This window comes from Acanthochromis polyacanthus, chromosome 12, assembly GCF_021347895.1.
Source record: "Acanthochromis polyacanthus isolate Apoly-LR-REF ecotype Palm Island chromosome 12, KAUST_Apoly_ChrSc, whole genome shotgun sequence".
Classification (NCBI taxonomy): Eukaryota; Metazoa; Chordata; class Actinopteri; family Pomacentridae; genus Acanthochromis; species Acanthochromis polyacanthus.
Window position 1 is genome coordinate 38,340,997 of NC_067124.1, and position 19,546 is coordinate 38,360,542.

Here is a 19,546-nt window from a genome sequence, read left to right on the forward strand (position 1 = left end):
TAAAGCTTAGCTTTAATGCCGTAATATTGGTTCCATGTGGGACTTAAACTTCTCCTGACTTTAGCGTCCAAATACGAATGCAGTCTAGTTGTACAGTAATGTCTTTTTGGGCAAACAGGGTTGCACACTTGCATGCAGACACATGCATCTATGCACAATCCATTCTGTGGTGCATCCCAAGCATGTGCAGCAGCATCACCTCCACATTATTAGTCTACAGTCAGATCTGCACACCTCAGTCTGGAAGGTGTAGTACAGCAGCAGATTGCCCAACATCGAATTCAAAGCTATCCAAAATAGTTCAAACTGACAAAAAATGGTTTGAAATTTGTTCAAAATGACCCAGAAATGGGTAAAAATGACTTAAAATGGTTCTTACTGACTCAAACTTGCCAAAACTGTGTTGAAACATCTGCAAAAATGCAACAAAAATGGTCCTAAATGACTCAGAAATTGGTCAAAATTACTCAAAAATTGCCTTAACGAACTCAAACTTACTAAAATCAAATTTAAACACATCCAGAATACACCAAAAATGTCCTAGATGACTCAAAAATTGTCCAAAATTACTCAAAATTGCCCTAACAGACTTGTCAAAATTGAGTTGAAACGCCTCCAAAATGCAAAAAAATGGTCCTAAATGACTCAAAAAATGTCCAAAATTACCCCAAAATTGGTCAAAATGACCTAAAAATGGTTGTAACCGATTTAAACTTTCCAAAATAGACGTGAAACATCTCCAAAATGACTCAAAAATTGCCCTAACAGACTCAAACTTGGTTCAAAATCAGTGCACTAACAAGAAGACATACTGAACGCTTTTTAAAAAGGACTCAAACTTGTCAAAATTGAGTTGCAGAACATGTTATTTATTAAAAAATGACACCATCTATCACAGAAAGGACTTTGGATAGTAGCTAACTAGCAATGTGTGGTGTGCAGCTTTGTTGGAAAAATTAACCAAATTTTGGTCGACATGAGCAACTAAGATCTTCCTTTTCAGGGTTTTCTCATGTTTCCTGCTCAGTTTACTGCACATATGGAGCCCACAAACTGTGTGTAAAGTTTACAGAAACCCTCAAATAACGGGAAATAAGAAGCTTTCTTTTCGTAAGAAGCAGCAGAAACGGCTGTAACCTGATGTGTTTGAGCTAATTCACATTACAACGCCGATAAAACAACACATCCGCAGCCCTAACAGCCACTTAAAGCTCTACAATATGTGAAATACGCTTATTTGCCGTCTTGCTAGGAGTCGGATGAGGAGATCGATCGGAGATGAAGCTGGCAGATGATTAGCGTTAGCATAAAGACGGGAAGCAGTGAGGAAACAGCTCTGTCCAAAGTTCAAAGACCCCCCGCCTCCCAGCGCCTCCAAAACTGACTAATTAACGACCGGCGGTGGCGTCACAGGTGGATTATGAGCTGGAAATGTCTCGGCCGGTCACCGTGACTTTTTAAATCCTGGAATATATACCATGAGACCATATTACACCCTGTCCACTTCATTTATTTGCTCTAATTAAGCTCCCACTGTCCGGTTGTTCATCAAGCGGTTTGTCTTTAGGAATGTTCTGCAGTAAAAAAGTCAACGATGCGCATGAATTATTGGCTTTTATAGTGTTCATTTTTTTCTAAGAGGATGCTACAATCAAGAAACAGCAGGAAATGTATGAGACACAGCAAAGTAAAAGTTAGTCATCTGTGCTTTATTATGTGCTTATTTGTCCTAAATGATTCAAAAATTGCCCTACCGGACTCAAACTTCTCAAAATTAAGTTGAAACATGCTCAAACTGCAACAAACATGGTCCTCAAGGACTTGAAAATCGGTGAAATCGATTCAAAATTGTCCCAATGGACTCAAAATTAGCAAAATTGTTTAGAAACATGTCTAAAATGACTCAAAATGTCCTATATGACTTGAAAATTGTCCACAATGACTCAAAAATTGGTAAAAATGACTCAACCGTGCCAAAACTGAGTTGAAACATGTCGAAAATGCAACAAAAATGGTCCTAAATGACTTGGAAATGGTCCTTACAAACTCAAACTTGCCAAAATTGGATTGAAACGTGTCCAAAATGCGCCAAATCAGTCTTAAATTACTCAAATTGTCCAAAATGACTCAAGAATTGCCCTAATGAACTCAAACGTTAGTTTATTTGCTCTAACTTTGAAATCATGACAAAGCTGCCGTTTCCTGTTGACACTGGAGAGTTTTAATGACGGTGGAAGTGAGAATGAAGCTTCATCTGAGGTTACTAACGTGAAAATTGCTTTTGTGCTCCTTAAGAACTTCTACAAACACCACATAAAGGGACTGTTTATTATTAGGGTCCCTAACAGACTGTTATCAGGTTCAATAAGACCCTACTGAAGCCCATGGGTTTATTCTTTTTCATTCTGTCGTCTTTTGAAAGCCTACAAATACTGGAAAATGTGTGAAACTTTGCACACACATATCAGGACCAGTAAAAAAAAAAAATTTGGATATTTTAGGGGAATTGCACAGGTGTGAGCCAAAATGGCTCAATAGCGCCACCTGGAAAACTTCAAACAGGAACTACGGCCACAACATGTCGCCTACAGCTATGAAATTTGATACACATCTGTAACACATGGAAATTTAATTGACAACCATACCACAACAGGAAGTTGGCCATTTTGAATCATGCGTCATATTTGACGATCAAACTTGCCAAATTTGAGTTGAAACATCTCCAAAACGCAACAAAAACGGTCCTGAATAACTCAAACATTACTCTATGGACTCAAACTTACCAAAATTTAATTTAAACTCTTAAATGTCTCAAAAATAGTCCAAAATGACTTAAATATTGTTCAAAATTACCCAAAAATTGGTCAAAATGACTCAAGATTTGCCATAATGGACTCAAACTTGCCCAAAACTGAGCTAAAACAACTCTAAATTGCAACAAAAATATTAATTAAATAACTCAAAAATTGCCCTAACGGACTAAAACTTGCCAAAATACAATTGAAACACCTTCAAAATGGAACAAAAACGGTCCTAAATAACTTAATTGTCCATATTATCGGACAATATTGTTCAAAATGATCCAAAAATTGAACTAACCGCCTCAAATTTGCAAAAATTTTATTTAAACATCTCCAGAATGCAACAAAAACAGTCCTAAATGACTCAAAAATTGCCCTAACGGAGTCCAACTTGCCAAAATTGAGCTGAAACATCTCCAAAATGCAACAAAAACATTCCTAAGTTTAAGTTTCCCTAACAAACTTAAACTTGTCAAAATTTAATTTAAACTTGTCCAAAATCCAACAAAAATTGTCTAAAATGACTCAAAAATTGTCCAAAATAAACAAAAATTGTCCAAAATGACTCAAAAATTGGAGAAAATGACTAAAATGGACTTAACTGTGTGAGACTGCACAGAAGACATTTCTTAATTCTTTCTACTTCTAGTCATGGTCGTTCTGTTTCCACAGAGCTGCAGGACTTTACTGTTGCAGTGAAAAATGAACCACAGTGAGGAAAAATATGACAAAAAAAAAACACACACACACACATCCAGAGAGCGGGTTTGGAGCTCAGAGGGTTAATCTGAACTCTGAATCTGTACAGAAACACACCGACTGTTAGAACCGGTGCTTTCACGGGGAGTTTAGTGCTTCGACTGTTTCTTGACGAACAACAGGAACCGTGGTTTTTTTGCACAGTGGGGTTGCCAGGCAACCAGCAGTGTGCACAGGTGCATTTATTAAAGGAAAAATAAAGCGATAAGTGGCTGAATTCCATTTAGCTGCTTCAGGGTCAGTTTTTGCAGACTCACTGTTACCGTCAGCACTTCCAGGGAGAATAAAGAGAAGCTGGTGTGAATGTTTTCAGAAACACTTGAGATTCAGAGTCACCGGTGGAAAACAGCAGCTTTAGAAGAGGTCGACCGACACGGATTATTAGCGATCAATGAGGACGATAACGGATATTAAATGGAAAATATATACAGTAGATATATATTCAGGACTTAAGAATTGTAAAGAAGAGATTTTTTTAACTGTTATTCTACATATTTTTTTCATTTTGTTAACAGATAATATCAAGTAAAACAGAAAAATTTATTATTTGTTTATTTTCTGATTTAAATGCCGTCTTAAAAAAGTGTAATTTTAAGCTCAGACTTTGTGCATAAAGTCTCTTATTTACCAAAATAAAATAAAATCTATCTCCCCTTTAAAAAAAACTGTATTTATCTAAATTTTTATAACTTGTGAGCATAAAAAAAAAAATCACTATTTAAATCAGCTATCACAATTTTGGTTGAACGGTTTTTGAGCATTTTTTTTTTTTACAGTGCAACACGAAGGCCGTTATTATGGGATGTCTAACTTGTTGGTTGCTAACGTCTTTATTTTCCTGTTCTTTTCGTTTTTTCTTTTCCCAGCTGTGCATAAGCGTGCGATTAGTGAGCATCGATCGGCGGCTCGGTGGACGGCCTGCAGAGATAACGAGCTTTTTGAGCTTCTTCACTTCAATTAGCAGGTCGACGCTAACACACACACACACACACACACACACACACACACACACACACACACACACACACACACACACACACACACACACACACACACACACACACACACACACACACACACACACACACACACACACAGGTAGAGGGGCAGATCTGGTGGGTTTTCCCCCTTCGTTGTCCCCATCTCACCCCTTATTGACACAGATGTAGCAGCAAACACTCGTCTCTGGTGGCGATAAGTCTTTGGCTGCATGTGCTGCTAATGAATACCAATGAACATGAACGTGCACGTGGGCAGCGACTTAGCCTTGGGGGTCTCTCCCTGTCAGAGTGATGCCTTCTTGCAATCAGTCTCCAGGGAAACAGGCAGTAGACAGAGGAGCGATGTCACCTCACCAGGATAAACACACACACACACACACACACACAGCAATAGCCACACACACTCGATTAAGCCCAGACAAAGGGACATGTGAACACACAGTTTAAGCAGGTGCATCGGCGGGGCGCTAATGTGACATAAAGACGGCGCTCCAAAGGCGTGTGTGCACAGAGGAGGCATGAGGGGATTGTTTGCCGACCGACGGCAACACGCCCATGTGTAGCAACACGCGTGGAGGCAGCGTAAGCCGTGATGCAACCGTATAACAGAAAAAAAGAAACGGACATATTTAGACCTGTTGGTAACAAGACCCATGGGAGATGAGGTCCCTGAGAAGCTGTGATCTGGAAGATGAAGGGAGCGTTGGAGTGGAGGAGGAGGAAGAGCCGTGCAGAAGTGCTGAGAACACACTGAAAAAACTCAACATCTATCAAGTCTGTTTGTCTTATTTTTAGTCAGAATGTCTGATCTAATTTGATTTAAGATAATTTCACTTAACAAGAGACATTTCAGCAAGATTTAGGGACTTGTTTTAAGACAACGCATCAAACAATCTGGAAACTATCTGGTTTTGAGTTGAATTTTACAACACAAAATAAGTTTAACCCTCATGTCGTCCTGCAGGTCAAACTGACCCGTTTTAAAGTTTGAAAATGTGGAAAATATATATATTATCACAGTGAAACTTCTGATGTCCACATTTACAACATTTTTGGGAAATCTTTGAACATTTTTTGGTGGAAAAAAATGTTAAAAATGTTTAAGAACATTCACAAAAAAATCAACCATAATCCAGTGAATTTTGCTGGATTTTGGTTGATTTTTTTGTGAATGTTCTTCAAGAAAATATTAGAAGTTTTACTGATATATATATATAGCTATTTTTAGGATTGTTTGGGGGAGATTTTTACTCAGTTTTTGAAGATATTTAAAAGAATTTTTCTGCCAAATTTGGGGATTTTTTAAAAAAATAAAACATTTAAGGGAAACTTTAGGAATTATTTGAATTTTCTTCCTGAAGGTTTTGCAAATTTTGAAGAAATTTGGGGAATTTTATCGCTGAATTTTTACTTTTTTTAGACAAGGAAACAATATTTTTTGGTGCCCATAAATGAAGACAACAAGAGGGTTAAAAGATCTCAAATTAGGAGGTTACATGAAACCGACGACCTATTTTTGAGTGAAAAATAGATCATATCTTTCTTATTTGAAGACACCTAAGCTTGACAATCCTGGTAAAATGTAGCTTAAAATGAGTTTTCCCAGCTAATTTTTTTTTTTAATTTTTCTAAATATATTCTTATTTCAATAAATCTTACCAAGACATTTTTCTCTTGTTCTATTGGCAGTTTTTTTTTCACTTATTTCAAGGTAAAAGTTCCTTGAAATAAGTTTTTTTTTCTTGTTTTGAGAGGGGCATTTTTTCCAGTGTACTGTTGGGTGGCTTTAATTGCCCCGATCGTGCACATGGCACCAACTGACGGGCGGTAAAAGGAACGGAGGAGGAAAGGTCTAACAGTAAATGTCAGGGAAGCGGCGTGGGGGGGATGTTGTAAGCCTGCTGAGATGGCAATGACCCCCTCGAGGGAAATGGAGACATATTTAAGACTCGCCGAGGGAGGGACGGAAACAGCGGCTGGATGGAAGGAAAACCAGGAGCTAATCAATGGAATCAGTGATGCTTGTGGTGGGAAACAGGCGGTAAGTGGGCGTCGCTCGGCCTCACCGACAGGTGACAATTCATCAGTTTGACTCATTTCTTTAAGGAAACCAGTCAAAATCCTCCAAATGGAGCTACTAGATGTTGAATATTTTCTGTTATATTGGGTTTTTGGAACCACTGATTGAAATTTCCACCAATTTCTGGCTTTTTTTTTTTTGACAAAACGACAAACCGACAGTGGAAATAATCATTAGTTGCAGCCCTACTAACAAAACAAATGCAAAAATATATAGCAGAGCAGAGAAACACTGAAAAGGAAGATCTGGTTGCAGAAACCACGAGCAAAACCAGCAGAAACAGTCTGTAAGTGAGAGAAAGGAATGAAGGGAGGAACATCAGGAGCTGCTGCCGCTAATCAATGACGTTGGCGGGAAACAGGCGGTAGGTGGGCGTCGCTCTCACACTCGACACGCCGCCGCTCGGCCTCGCCTCATTGACAGGTGACAACAGCTGTGCATTCCCACATAATAGCTGTCCACAGGCATGAAACAGCGAAATGATCCATTGATCTGACGGCGACAGGCCACATGCTGACGTCCCGAGAGTCCGAGGGCCCCGGTTATTCTCAGATAGAGGCGCGAGCTAAACCCCGGGACCTCGTGTTCCCTGATAAAATCAATAATAGAAGGCTTTTAAGAGCAACTGTACTCCTACTGCTGTTCACATTTCCAGGAGCCGAGGTCCGAGGTCGGCTCGGATCACGATGGGAGGTCACGGGACACGCGGGGTTAAAAATATCTTACAGTAGAGGAGCCGCGGTGGCAGATTTTAAAAGCTTTTAAAGCATTTTGTGTGAAAAGTCAGCATTCCGCCTGAGAGCAAATTTAATTATTTCACATTCATGAATTATTTCATCATCCAATATTCTCTGTGCATAATCTACCCGGGCTCGACATCTGTGAGTGAATATTTACAGTACAGCAATTTACCGCTCACACTGCTGAATATTCAACACGGGGACAGTTTCTGCAGCGTAAAGGAGAAGCGAGAACACCTCTGTGGATCAGCTCGCAAAAACTGCATTATTACTGAGTTCAACAGTGGAGGATTCGCTCGTACAATCGATCAAAAACCAAAAACTTTAGAGAGACTATACTGAAAATTCAGGCCAAACCAAAATTACTCCAGCTCTAATCACTGAAACTAAACTGAGTCCACCTGTGATTCCCAATCAACCAAACTGCACGAACATGGTTCTAAAATGAGCTGAGAACACGAGAAGTTTGTCGCTTTTGGACTTGCAGGCTGTGCCCATGTCTGCATCACGACTCCACACGGAAAAGAACTGAACAACAGAAAAACAAAAATCTGAAAAAGCAGATTGTAAGACGTCACTATGGTGGAAACGGATACAGAAAGATCAAGGATGAACTACAAATCAGTGAACCGCAGAGTCAGCAGTAATTATGAGGTCTAGGAGTCATAGTTCCACTAATCAGGAGGTCTAGAAGGAGTCATAGTTCCACTATTCAGGAGGTCTAGAAGGAGTCATAGTTCCACTAATCGGGAGGTCTAGAAGGAGTCATAGTTCCACTATTCAGGAGGTCTAGAAGGAGTCATAGTATCACTAATAATGAGGTCTAGAAGGAGTCATAGTTCCACTAATCAGGAGGTCTAGAAGGAGTCATAGTACCACTAATCAGGAGGACTAGAAGGAGTCATAGAACCACTAATCAGGAGGTCTGGAAGGAGTCATAGTACCACTAATCAGGAGGTCTAGAAGGAGTCATAGTACCACTAATCAGGAGGTCTAGAAAGAGTCATAGTACCACTAATCAGGAGGTCTAGAAGGAGTCATAGAACCACTAATCAGGAGGTCTGGAAGGAGTCATAGTATCACTAATCAGGAGGTCTAGAAGGAGTCATAGTTCCACTATTCAGGAGGTCTAGAAGGAGTCATAGTATCACTAATAATGAGGTCTAGAAGGAGTCATAGTACCAGTAATCAGGAGGTCTAGAAGGAGTCCTAGTACCACTAATCAGGAGGTCTGGAAGGAGTCATAGTACCACTAATCAGGAGGACTAGAAGGAGTCATAGAACCACTAATCAGGAGGTCTGGAAGGAGTCCTAGTACCACTAATCAGGAGGACTAGAAGGAGTCATAGAACCACTAATCAGGAGGTCTGGAAGGAGTCATAGTACCACTAATCAGGAGGTCTAGAAGGAGTCATAGTACCACTAATCAGGAGGACTAGAAGGAGTCATAGAACCACTAATCAGGAGGTCTGGAAGGAGTCATAGTACCACTAATCAGGAGGTCTAGAAGGAGTCATAGTACCACTAATCAGGAGGTCTAGAAAGAGTCATAGTACCACTAATCAGGAGGACTAGAAGGAGTCATAGAACCACTAATCAGGAGGTCTGGAAGGAGTCATAGTATCACTAATCAGGAGGTCTAGAAGGAGTCATAGTTCCACTATTCAGGAGGTCTAGAAGGAGTCATAGTATCACTAATAATGAGGTCTAGAAGGAGTCATAGTACCACTAATCAGGAGGTCTGGAAGGAGTCATAGTACCACTAATCAGGAGGACTAGAAGGAGTCATAGTACCACTAATCAGGAGGTCTAGAAAGAGTCATAGTACCACTAATCAGGAGGACTAGAAGGAGTCATAGAACCACTAATCAGGAGGTCTGGAAGGAGTCATAGTATCACTAATCAGGAGGTCTAGAAGGAGTCATAGTTCCACTATTCAGGAGGTCTAGAAGGAGTCATAGTTCCACTAATCAGGAGGTCTAGAAGGAGTCCTAGTACCACTAATCAGGAGGTCTGGAAGGAGTCATAGTACCACTAATCAGGAGGACTAGAAGGAGTCATAGTACCACTAATCAGGAGGTCTAGAAGGAGTCATAGTTCCACTAATCAGGAGGTCTAGAAGGAGTCATAGAACCACTAATCAGGAGGTCTGGAAGGAGTCATAGTACCACTAATCAGGAGGTCTAGAAGGAGTCATAGTTCCACTAATCAGGAGGTCTAGAAGGAGTCATAGTATCACTAATCAGGAGGTCTAGAAGGAGTCATAGTTCCCATTAATCATGGCTGCTGTGATCACCCTCCTAAAATGACTCCACAGACAGTGAACTACTTTAATAATCCAGCTGTGAAAAACAGACTTCAGCTGCTTCAGACTAGGTACAGGAGTTATCAATGAAAATCAGAGTTTCTGTGAAGCTCAGACAGTGAAGAACATCAACCTCTATGGACGGAGGACAAGAAAAACAGTTTTGTATCGCAAAAAAGACAAGCTAAACATCACTAAAATGCATGAAAAGAAGCCTGATGGATGCTGGGAGAACATGCTTTGGTCACATGAAGATAAATGAGTTCAGATGGAGTCCAGCATGTTTGGTGTGAACCTGACCAGGACTACCACAGTGGATGCATGGTCCTGACAGTGAAGCATGGAGGTGGAAGAGTGATGATATGGAGCTGAATGAGAAGATGACATTAAAAGATGAATGTCTGTGGATAAAACAAAAATACTGGCTGATTAGATGCTGGAAGAAGAGAAATACTCCAGCAGGAGAACCATCCAAAGCACTAAATTATAGAGGAACTAAGTGAAAACTACAATCTGGACAAGTACGTAACATGACTTGAATCAAACAGAACACATTTGTGGTATTTTAAAGCTAAAGCAACACAACCCCTCTAGCAAAGAGCAGCTGGGGGAAAAAAAACAGCATTTAAAGAAGACATTTGTTCACTGATCTGACTTTTGTGGCATAAATCTCCTGCTTTGGATCCTGTATTTATAACACAATGAGTCTTTGCTTTGAATTTGCTGCCTTACTTTTCAGCTTAGACGTAACGCAGCTACTGGAAGGTGACACAATTATGAATCACTTGAGGCTCAACGTCTACAACTCATCTTACTGACATCACTTAGCTAGCTGAACTGTACGAGGTGACATTTGCCATAAAGGCGATGAATGGAAGATCCGAACGACGTGCCGACAGGGTCTGAAATCTGTTCTTGAACATGAATATACATACGCTTACTCACTATACCCGCAGTCACGAACACCATGTCCTCCGCTGTTAACCTCCCAGCCTTTATCCTTCCCAACTCACACACACACACAAACACACACTCTGCACAATCCAACCCACCCAGTTTAGTTCCATTCTTATTCTTCATCTCTATTTTTGGGAGCAAGATAGAGCAGCTGGACCTCCGGGAACAAACAAAACAAAAAAAAGCTTTGGTAGATGTGCACGCGCTGCCATGTAGTTTACAGCTATCGTCAAAAATACAAGCTGTTTGCAGGGTATATATAAACATGTGCGTGTATTTCAGTGATGTAAAATCATCTTTGCCTGCCTTTTTAAAGTAGGCAAGTCAAAATTCCCTACAAGCAGCTTCACTGATGGATATTTTTCACCATTTTCTTACATTTCTCACCTTTTTCTGACATTTTTCACAATTTATCGCCATTTTCCGACATTTTTCTCGACAAAACAACTAATCGACAATGAAATAATCATTATTTGCAGCCCTGCTAACAAAATAAATGTAAAAATATATAGTTTTAGCATCGATCCAACTGATTTTGATATTTAATTCAAAATCAGTTTGAGTCATTTCTTTAAAGTAGACAAGTCAAAATTCTCTACAGGCAGCTTCACTGACGGATATTTTTCACCATTTTCTTACATTTTTCGCCATTTATCAGCATTTTTCTAGACAAAACAACTAATAAACAATGTAAATAATCATTAGTTGCAGCCCTGCTAACAAAATAAATGCAAGGATATATCACTTCAGCATTGACATCAATTATTTTGATACTTAATTCGTCTATTTCAGTCATTTTTTAAAGAAAACAAGTCAAAATCCTATAAATGTAGCCTCTGGAATGTGAATATTTCATCTTGGGTTTTGGGAATCGTTCACTGCCATTTTTCTCCATTTTCTAACATTTTTCTTGACAAAACAACCAACCGACAATGGCAATAATCATTATTTGCAGCCTTAATAACAAAATAAACACAAAAATATACATTTTCAACATTGCTGCCAACTGTTTTGATACTCAATTCATCAATTTGACACAAGACGACAAATCAAAATTCTCTCGAGGCAGCTTCACTGATCGATATTTTCATCATTTTCCATCATTTTTCTTGACAAGACACCGAATCAACAATGAAATAATCATTATTTGCAGCCCTGCTAACAAAATAAATGTAAAAATATACAGTTTTAGCATTGATCCAACTGATTTAGACAGTTAATTCATCTATTTGAGACATTTCTTTAAAGAGGACAAGTCAGAATTCTCTACAGGCGGGTTCACTGACGGATATTTTTCACCATTTTCTGACTTTCGACACAGGAAACAGCCCTTCACTTCCAATGTGCAGCGTATGCATGCAGGGAAGGGCTGGCGTACGCGTGGGTGAGCAATTATCAATAATCAATACGAGGAATCATTCAAAGCTTTACCCACTCGACTGCTTTAAAGCACTGCTCCACCTTTACTCGGTCCTCCACCATTCATCTCGACAACCAGCCGGTTTCATTATCTAAGTGAGGGCTTGTTGGAGTCAAATTTAAATGAAAACAAAAGTCTATTTATGGCGGATTCCAAAGCAAAACTCCCGTTAAAGAAGATTTAGTTTTACACAATGTTCTTCCTCAACTTCTTCCCCCAAATGACTCGAAGATTAATCAATGCAACGCGCTCGGATTTGCAGGTGTCCATCGTTCGACCGTTTCAGATCGATCGGAACTTAAATCAGGCTTTTCATTATCGCCTTTTTTCCCCTCTCGCTCTCCTTCCACAGACTCTCACTCTCCCAGCTTCTCTCTTCCGATCACACTCCCCCAGCTCGACGCCCACGAGGAGCCGAGCAGAGAAAGCGAAGGGGAAAACATGAAAGAGACGACCGAGGAGAGACAGAAAGTGAAAGTGCCGGCCGTCTCCTTTGAGAAGAAGAGGAGGAGGAGGAGGAAGGATCGGGCGTTTTCATTAATAAAAAACAGCGATTTTCATAAAGTCACGAGTGGGAGAGGGAATAAGCGAAAGACAGCTGGCGAAACAGAAGATCCCTCCAGCGATGACGAATAAGAGAGAGACTCCGAAAAGAGACACACCCAGCTGGCCTCCACCTGGAGATGATCCCTGCTTCACGTGATCGATCATCCATATGTGGCGAGCCGCGCAAGTGGAAGTAACGTTTCCGCCTTATTAGCTGAAGAGAAACGGCGCCGTGTGACGAGGACGGACCGTTGCGGGTGAGAAGAGGAAGGTGAGACGCGCCGAGGCTCGCCGGCGCCCTCACAAAATAAACAGACAACAGCAGCCAGGGGCCGATTCAGCCTATTACACTCCCCATTACACAGACAAATGAGATCCTGGCCTCCTACTGATAATCTGCCCCCCATGTCCTCTGCGTCGCCGTTACATCACCCAGAAGATGGAAGCGTGGAGGCCGGTCAGCGCAGAACACGACCCCCGAAACAACACAGGGTCACCCGAGAGGGCGGGTTTGGTAGAAAAATGAGTTAAATTGGCTCTAAATCTGAAAAAACGTGCAACTTGGAGGGTCAATCTAGCTGGTGGAAGATCTTTAAAGCTCCTCACCGATGTTGACTGAACATAGAAAGCTCCAAAAATTCATCAACAAATCAAGAAGTTCCCAAGTAATGCATTCACCGCCCAGTGTTTTGATCGCCAATTCATCAAAATGAGGCAAAATTCTGTAAACACAACTTCTAAAATGCGACTGTTCTGTCATCTTGAGTTCTGGGAATCGCCGATCGACATTTTTCATTATTTTCCGACATTTCTCTCCTTTCTCCAACACTTGTCACCATTTTCTTGACAAAACATCTACTCGACAATGGACATAATCATTAGTTGCAGTCTTAACAACAAAATAAATGCAAAAAGCAAACCGAAGCATCACTGCCACACTTGATGCGCCGTAACTCAGCCTCGCCTCATTGACAGCTAACCACAATTCATCAGTTTAGTCATGAAGTCAAAATTCTCTGCGCAGCTACTAAATGTGAAGACTTTCCATCATCTTGGACTTTGGGAGTCACTAATCGACATTTTTCACCATTTTCAGTCATCTGTCACAAAACGACGAACCGGCAATGGCAATAATCATTAGTTGTATCCTTACTATTAAAATAAATGCAAAAATATATAGTTTCAGTATTGACACCAACCGTTTTCATATTCAATTTATCAATTTGAGACTTTTCTTAAACAAGAATAAAAGTTCTCCAAATGCAGCTACTAAATCATGAATATTTTCCATCATCTTGGGTTTTGGGAATCACTTATCGACTTTTTTACCATTTTCCGACACTTCTCACCATTTTTCTTGACAAAACAACTAGTCAACAATGGAAATAATCATTAGTGGCAGCCCAACTAACAAAATAAATGCCAGACAACCCAAAATGTTGCCCTCACACTGTTGCTTGGCCTCAACTCATTGGCAGTTGACAATTCATGAATTTAAGTCATTATTTTTTAAGAAAAGTCAAAATTCTCTAAATGCAACTTCTAAAATGGAGATATTGTGAATCGCCAATGGACATTTTTCACCATTTTTCTCCATTTTCCAACATTTTTTTGGACAAAACAACTAACCCATGATGGAAATAATCACCATCTACTGACAAAATAAAAGCAAAAACAAACCGAAAATACAAAAACCTATCCACATCCCGAAGCTACAACCATCAGATGAGTCACCTGGTGTCACATTTGTAGACTTGGACGTCATGTAGGTACATTAAATGGGTAAATCCAACAATTTCTACGTTCAAAATCCTGCCAGAGACAAATTTTAAAAAAGAACAAGAACAATCAGAAGTCGTACGAAATGACAGGATTGTACGATGTATTCTTTTAGTATCAGAATCGCAATGTAAGAAAAAAAAGTCTGTCTATTATAGCATTATTTACTCTGATTTAAGGGTTCTTCGACTTTTCTTTACAAGGCACATAGTTGTTGACATTTAGGCTCCACTTGGAGATGTTTTAGCTGGTAAACTATTAGTTTGTTTAAATCAGCAGCACAAAACCAGATCTGAATGCCATCCAAAGCAAAACAGCTATTTTGTACATCTTTGCCAGTTTTACCCCACATGGGAACAGTTCCAACTTTCTTTATAAATTATTTTTTAATTTTCAATGCAAATGCAGAATGATCGATTCATTCCAAATAGCTAGCAATCTGGTGAAAACTCCAGTGTTTTGTCGATAAATATTACAGAAAACCAAAACATTGCAATGTTGGTTCCCCGATGGAAGCTGATTTGATGCAAAATTGGAAACGCATTTAATGCAAAATGAATGCCTTTTACTTTAGTTTTGTCGTTTTTATGGAAACTTCATGAAAAAAGCAAGCTAAAAAACTAAATGCCGTAATGTCAGTTCCCTAATTGAGATTGATGTGAGTCTTTCACTTCTGTTTTTATGGAAATTTTATTAAGAAAACAAGCGCCAGAAAGCAAGCTGACGAAATATCGCAATGTCCCGTTTTTCTCAATTTCATGCAGCCGTAAGACGTATTGTCAAGGGTAAAACTCCAGGTACATTTGCTCCTACATGTCCTATGATGCTTCCTGCCTGACAAACTTTTGTTTTTGTGTAAATTTCAGAGCTGGTGAGTTTACTACACTAATTTTACAACTGCAGAGGCACTAAACTTATCAAGAAGATCATTGGGAGCCCCTTAAAGAACCACTGGTCCGTCTGTTCTGCTGAATTCACAAAGAAAACAAACCACCAAAATATCGCAATGCCAGTTTTTTCCAATATCCTGCAGCCCTAACACATATTGTCAAGGGTTAAACTCCAACTACATTCGCTCCTACATTTCCCATGATGCTTCCTGTATGGTAAACTCATGCTTTTCCACCCTACCAGTTTGGATTCAATACTTTCTTGTGTAATTTTGTCAAAATATGTGACATTTTACAGCTGCAGAGGCACTAAACTGACCAAGGAAATCACTCAGTGTGCCTTGAAGAACCACTTGTCCGTCTGTTTTGCTGCAAAACTGAACACATTTAACACAATATAAAAGTCTTTCGTTTTTGTTTGGGGGTTTTTACGGAAAATTCATGAAGAAAACAAGAGCCAGAAGCTCAACCAACAAAAAAAAAATCGCAATGCCAGTTTTTTCTCCAATATCGCACAGCCCTACGAAATACTGTAAACGGTTAAACTCCAGCTACATTTGCTCCTACATTTCCCATGATGCTTCCTGCCTGGTAAACTCCCATGGTTTCCCCATCATCTCAGTTTGGATTCAATACTTTCTTGTGCAATTTCGTCATAATATTTTACAGCCGAAGAGGCATTAAACTGATCAAGGAAATCATTGGCTGCACCGTCGGTAAATTAGCTTTTCCCCAGTTTCATACAGCCCTACAAGATATGAAAAATTGAACTCAAACTACATTCACCCCTACATTTCCCACGATGCTTCCTGCCCGGCAAGCTCGTTTTTTAACACTTTCTTGCACAAATTTCAGAATTGTTGTTTGGCTAAGCTAACTGTACAGCTGCTGAGGTGCTAAGTTGGCCAAGACAATCCCGGCAGTGCCCGTTTAAGAGTTGCTCCTCACCTTGGTGTAAACGCCCCAGGACAGCTCCGTCTCGATCACCATGACGACGATGCCAAACATCCCAAAGATGAGGGCGTAGTCGCTCAGCCTCTTCCTCTTCTCGAACAGCGCCCTGCGGTGCCCCAGTTTATAGCCAATGTTTTGGTTCTTCCGTTTGGAGGCCTTGGAGGTGCTGCCCCGGGGCCCGGCGCCCGGTGCACCGACCCCACCCTGCCGGCTGCCCCGAACCGACTGCGCCCGCCGGCTCTCAACCAGCGCGTGGTTCTGGTGGTAGATGGACATCTGGTTGGACGTGGAGTCGGTGATGTCGTACCCGGCCCGGGGGTACGGCGAGTCTTCTTTGGACGAGATCACGATCTCCGGAGGACTCTGGATGGCCGGTTGGTTGGTGGACGAGGACTGGGTCACCGAGCAGGTGGGAGGGGCTTCCCGCTGTCCGCCCGTCGCCCCGGCAACAGCAGAAACGCCGCCCTCTTTGGTTTCGCTGCTGCTGTCCGACTCGATGAGGTTCCTGCGGGAGGCGCTGAGGCGGCTCAGCGGCTTCATGACCCCACCGGTGTACTTGCAGGAGCTCATGGCGATCTCCGTGAACGGGTTGCTGTCCCGGCGGTGCACCAGAGGACTGGCCTGCCGGTGCTTGCAGCCCCGATCCCGGTCTCGATCCCGATCACGCTCCCGATCCCGTTCCCGGTCCATGGAGGGTGAGTGGGAGGAGTAAAAGAGGGCGTTGTAGATGGGCGGGTTGTCTCCACTCAGGCTGTGCTGGGAGCCCAGGCAGGAGGACAGCGGCGTGCTGGTGGGGTGGAGGGCGTTGGGGATGGACGGAGGCAGAGGCTGGGCTCCGGAGGACGACAGGGGCAGCTTGGGCAGCGACGACGGGGGCATGTTGGGCGTGGCGGGCGACGGGGACGGGGTGCTGCCGTTCAGACGGTCCAGGCTGGACCCTCCCATGTGGTTGGAGTGGTTTGAGCCGGGCTGGTTGGCGACGGCGGCGGTCGGGTGGGAGATGCTGCCCAGAGGAAGGAGGAAGCGCTGGTCCTCGTCCTCGCTGCCTCCCAGCAGAGCCAGGCTCAGAGAAGGGGGAGGCTCCATGCTCATGCACCTGTCTACAGGGAAGAGAAACGACAGTCAAGACAGACACACATTCATCATGATGGTAGTAATGAAGGACGGACGGCGAGGGAGGAGGAGGAAGGAGGACGCCGCGATGGATGACGGCTGCTTAATGAACTCCAGAAGCTGAGACTCAGAGTGAAGGGAAGTGGTCGTAATTGGGGGAATATGTTGTTTCCTTGAGTCACATTTGAGTCAGCTGCCCAGTCAGCCTGTGTCAGCTCCCAGAGTCTCCCTGTTCTCTCACATCCCACTGCCAGCTCCTCCAGAAAATGTCATCTGCTGGTCGCCAGGAGGACTGGAGCCCGGAGCTGAGGGAGAGCTGGGAAGTGTGGCTGATGTGAACCACAACTTGGCTGCGTTTTGATTGATCCAAAACAATAACCTACTTTCGGGCTGCCTGTGATATAACCAGACACCTTCACGGCGCCCTCCTCCTCCTCCTCCTCCTGCTGCTGCTCCTCCACCTACCTCCGACCTCCTCTCTCAGTCCCTGCCGGTCCCCCACGGTGGTTGTCTCGAATCGCTGGCTGGATGAAGAGCGCACTTTTTCTTTTTCATGTTGTCACGGCCATCCCATCATGATGTTGTGGTGGCTCCGTCTCCTCTCATGCGTGCAGCTCCTTCCACAGGTCCTCCGCCTGTCTCTCCCTCTCTCTCTCTTCTCGGGAGATTTTTTTGCGCGTCGCTTCCCCACAGATGTTGCCTCCCTCCGCGCTCACTTGTGCGGATCAGTTCGCGTCTTCCTCCCCGATCACCGCCGACGGATCGATGGAGCCCATTTTGATCCGGTGACAGTCGACACCAGATGAGGAGGAATAATCCACGGACTGGAAAAAAACAAAAAACAAAAACAAAGCGCCAACAAAATGATAATCGCTCAACCTGTGGCTGCGCGTCACACACACGCACACGAAATAAACGTGCGTAAAAAGCGGAACGCAAAAAATAATACTAAAAAAAAAGACGCTCGGCGCTCAGATGAGACAGATTTAAGATGCGACTCCGCCGACTGACACTCAATCTGAAGCTCGCTGTCTCTCCCAATCTGTCTCTCACTCTCTCCTCCAACTTCTCCGCCTGATTTCTCCGCCTCCAGACCTGCCGTCCGCTCCCATTGGACGGAGCCGGAGAGGCGCAGTAAGCGGTGAAAACAGGTGGCCGGATTTGGAGAGATGTCGAATTCATTGGACCCGGGTTATTTCGGGGTTATTCCTTTTTCCTCTTTGCTGTACCGTCGGATAGCGTTCACGTGGCGTCTGTAGCCGCAGTGGGTGAATGAAACGAGCCGATTGGTGGGTGGTGTCACCTGTTGAAGGAAGCTGCAAGTTATGAATACAGTCTGAGAATTACATTTCATTATTGGACCGATCCGAGTGAAAAGCAAGTCCCAGGAAAACAAAATAAGCTGAGACACCTCTGTTAAACTATGACGTCAGCTACCAAACAGAAGCAGGTGTAAACAAAACTGTGACGGGAATCAACAAACAAGACAACATGTAAACAAAAATACATGATGTATGACACCAAACATAAACAACAACAATATTACGCCAAAATTCTCTTGTTATAACAAAAGTTTGATGGAAGCTACTAAACAAAACAGCAAACTTTCGTAAACAAAATACTGATGTAAGCCAACAAACAAAAACAAACATTTTGCTCTAATGTAAGTATGATGTAATAAGATGTGATAAGAAACGAGCAAAAACACACATATGTAAACAAAAACATTTCTTCCATACCAACCAAACAAAAACAACAAAACCATAACAACAAATATTTGTAAACACAAACATATTTTTTCCTAACAAAACTAATTTAAGTTACACTAAAAAAAACTATACATGTAGAAAAAATATTTTATTCTAACTATGATGTAAGCTAGCAAACAAAAACAACACACAAATATAACTTATTCCAAAACTATGATATTAGAAAAAAAAAACATGTAAACAAAAGCATTTCTTCCATACCAAAACTTTGATGTGAGCTACAAAGAACAAGCTACAAAACAATAAAATATTTGTAAACAAAAACATATTTTCTTTGAACTACCAAAACAGCAACAACAACCAAAAAAAAAAAAAAAATCAAAACAAAATATGACATAAGCTACCAAACAAAAACAACAAATCAACATGAACACAAATCTTGTTTTAAATAAGCTATGAAATGATAAACAGCAACGGTACAAAAACCTCTCG

At 41.8% G+C, this 19,546-nt stretch overlaps 1 protein-coding gene across 5 annotated transcripts in view; it reads right to left on the reverse strand.

The window, feature by feature from the left end:
• kcnn3 (potassium intermediate/small conductance calcium-activated channel, subfamily N, member 3) overlaps positions 1–18,599 on the reverse strand; it is a 103,893-nt gene extending 85,294 nt beyond the window's left edge. For 2 of the 5 annotated variants that reach the window (XR_007945465.1, XM_022199472.2), the window contains exons 1-2: positions 17,811–18,596; positions 16,227–17,332 (exon numbers count right to left, since the gene is read on the reverse strand). Coding sequence is in view for 4 of the 5 variants with exons in the window: in XM_022199472.2 (XP_022055164.2) it covers positions 16,227–17,324 (1,098 nt within the window). In the remaining variant the exon portion in view is untranslated. Of the gene's footprint in view, positions 1–16,226; positions 17,333–17,810 lie in introns of all 5 variants that reach the window. The other 3 variants (XM_051956954.1, XM_051956955.1, XM_051956953.1) reach the window with 2 other exon arrangements.
• Between the last annotated feature and the right edge of the window lie 947 nt (positions 18,600–19,546).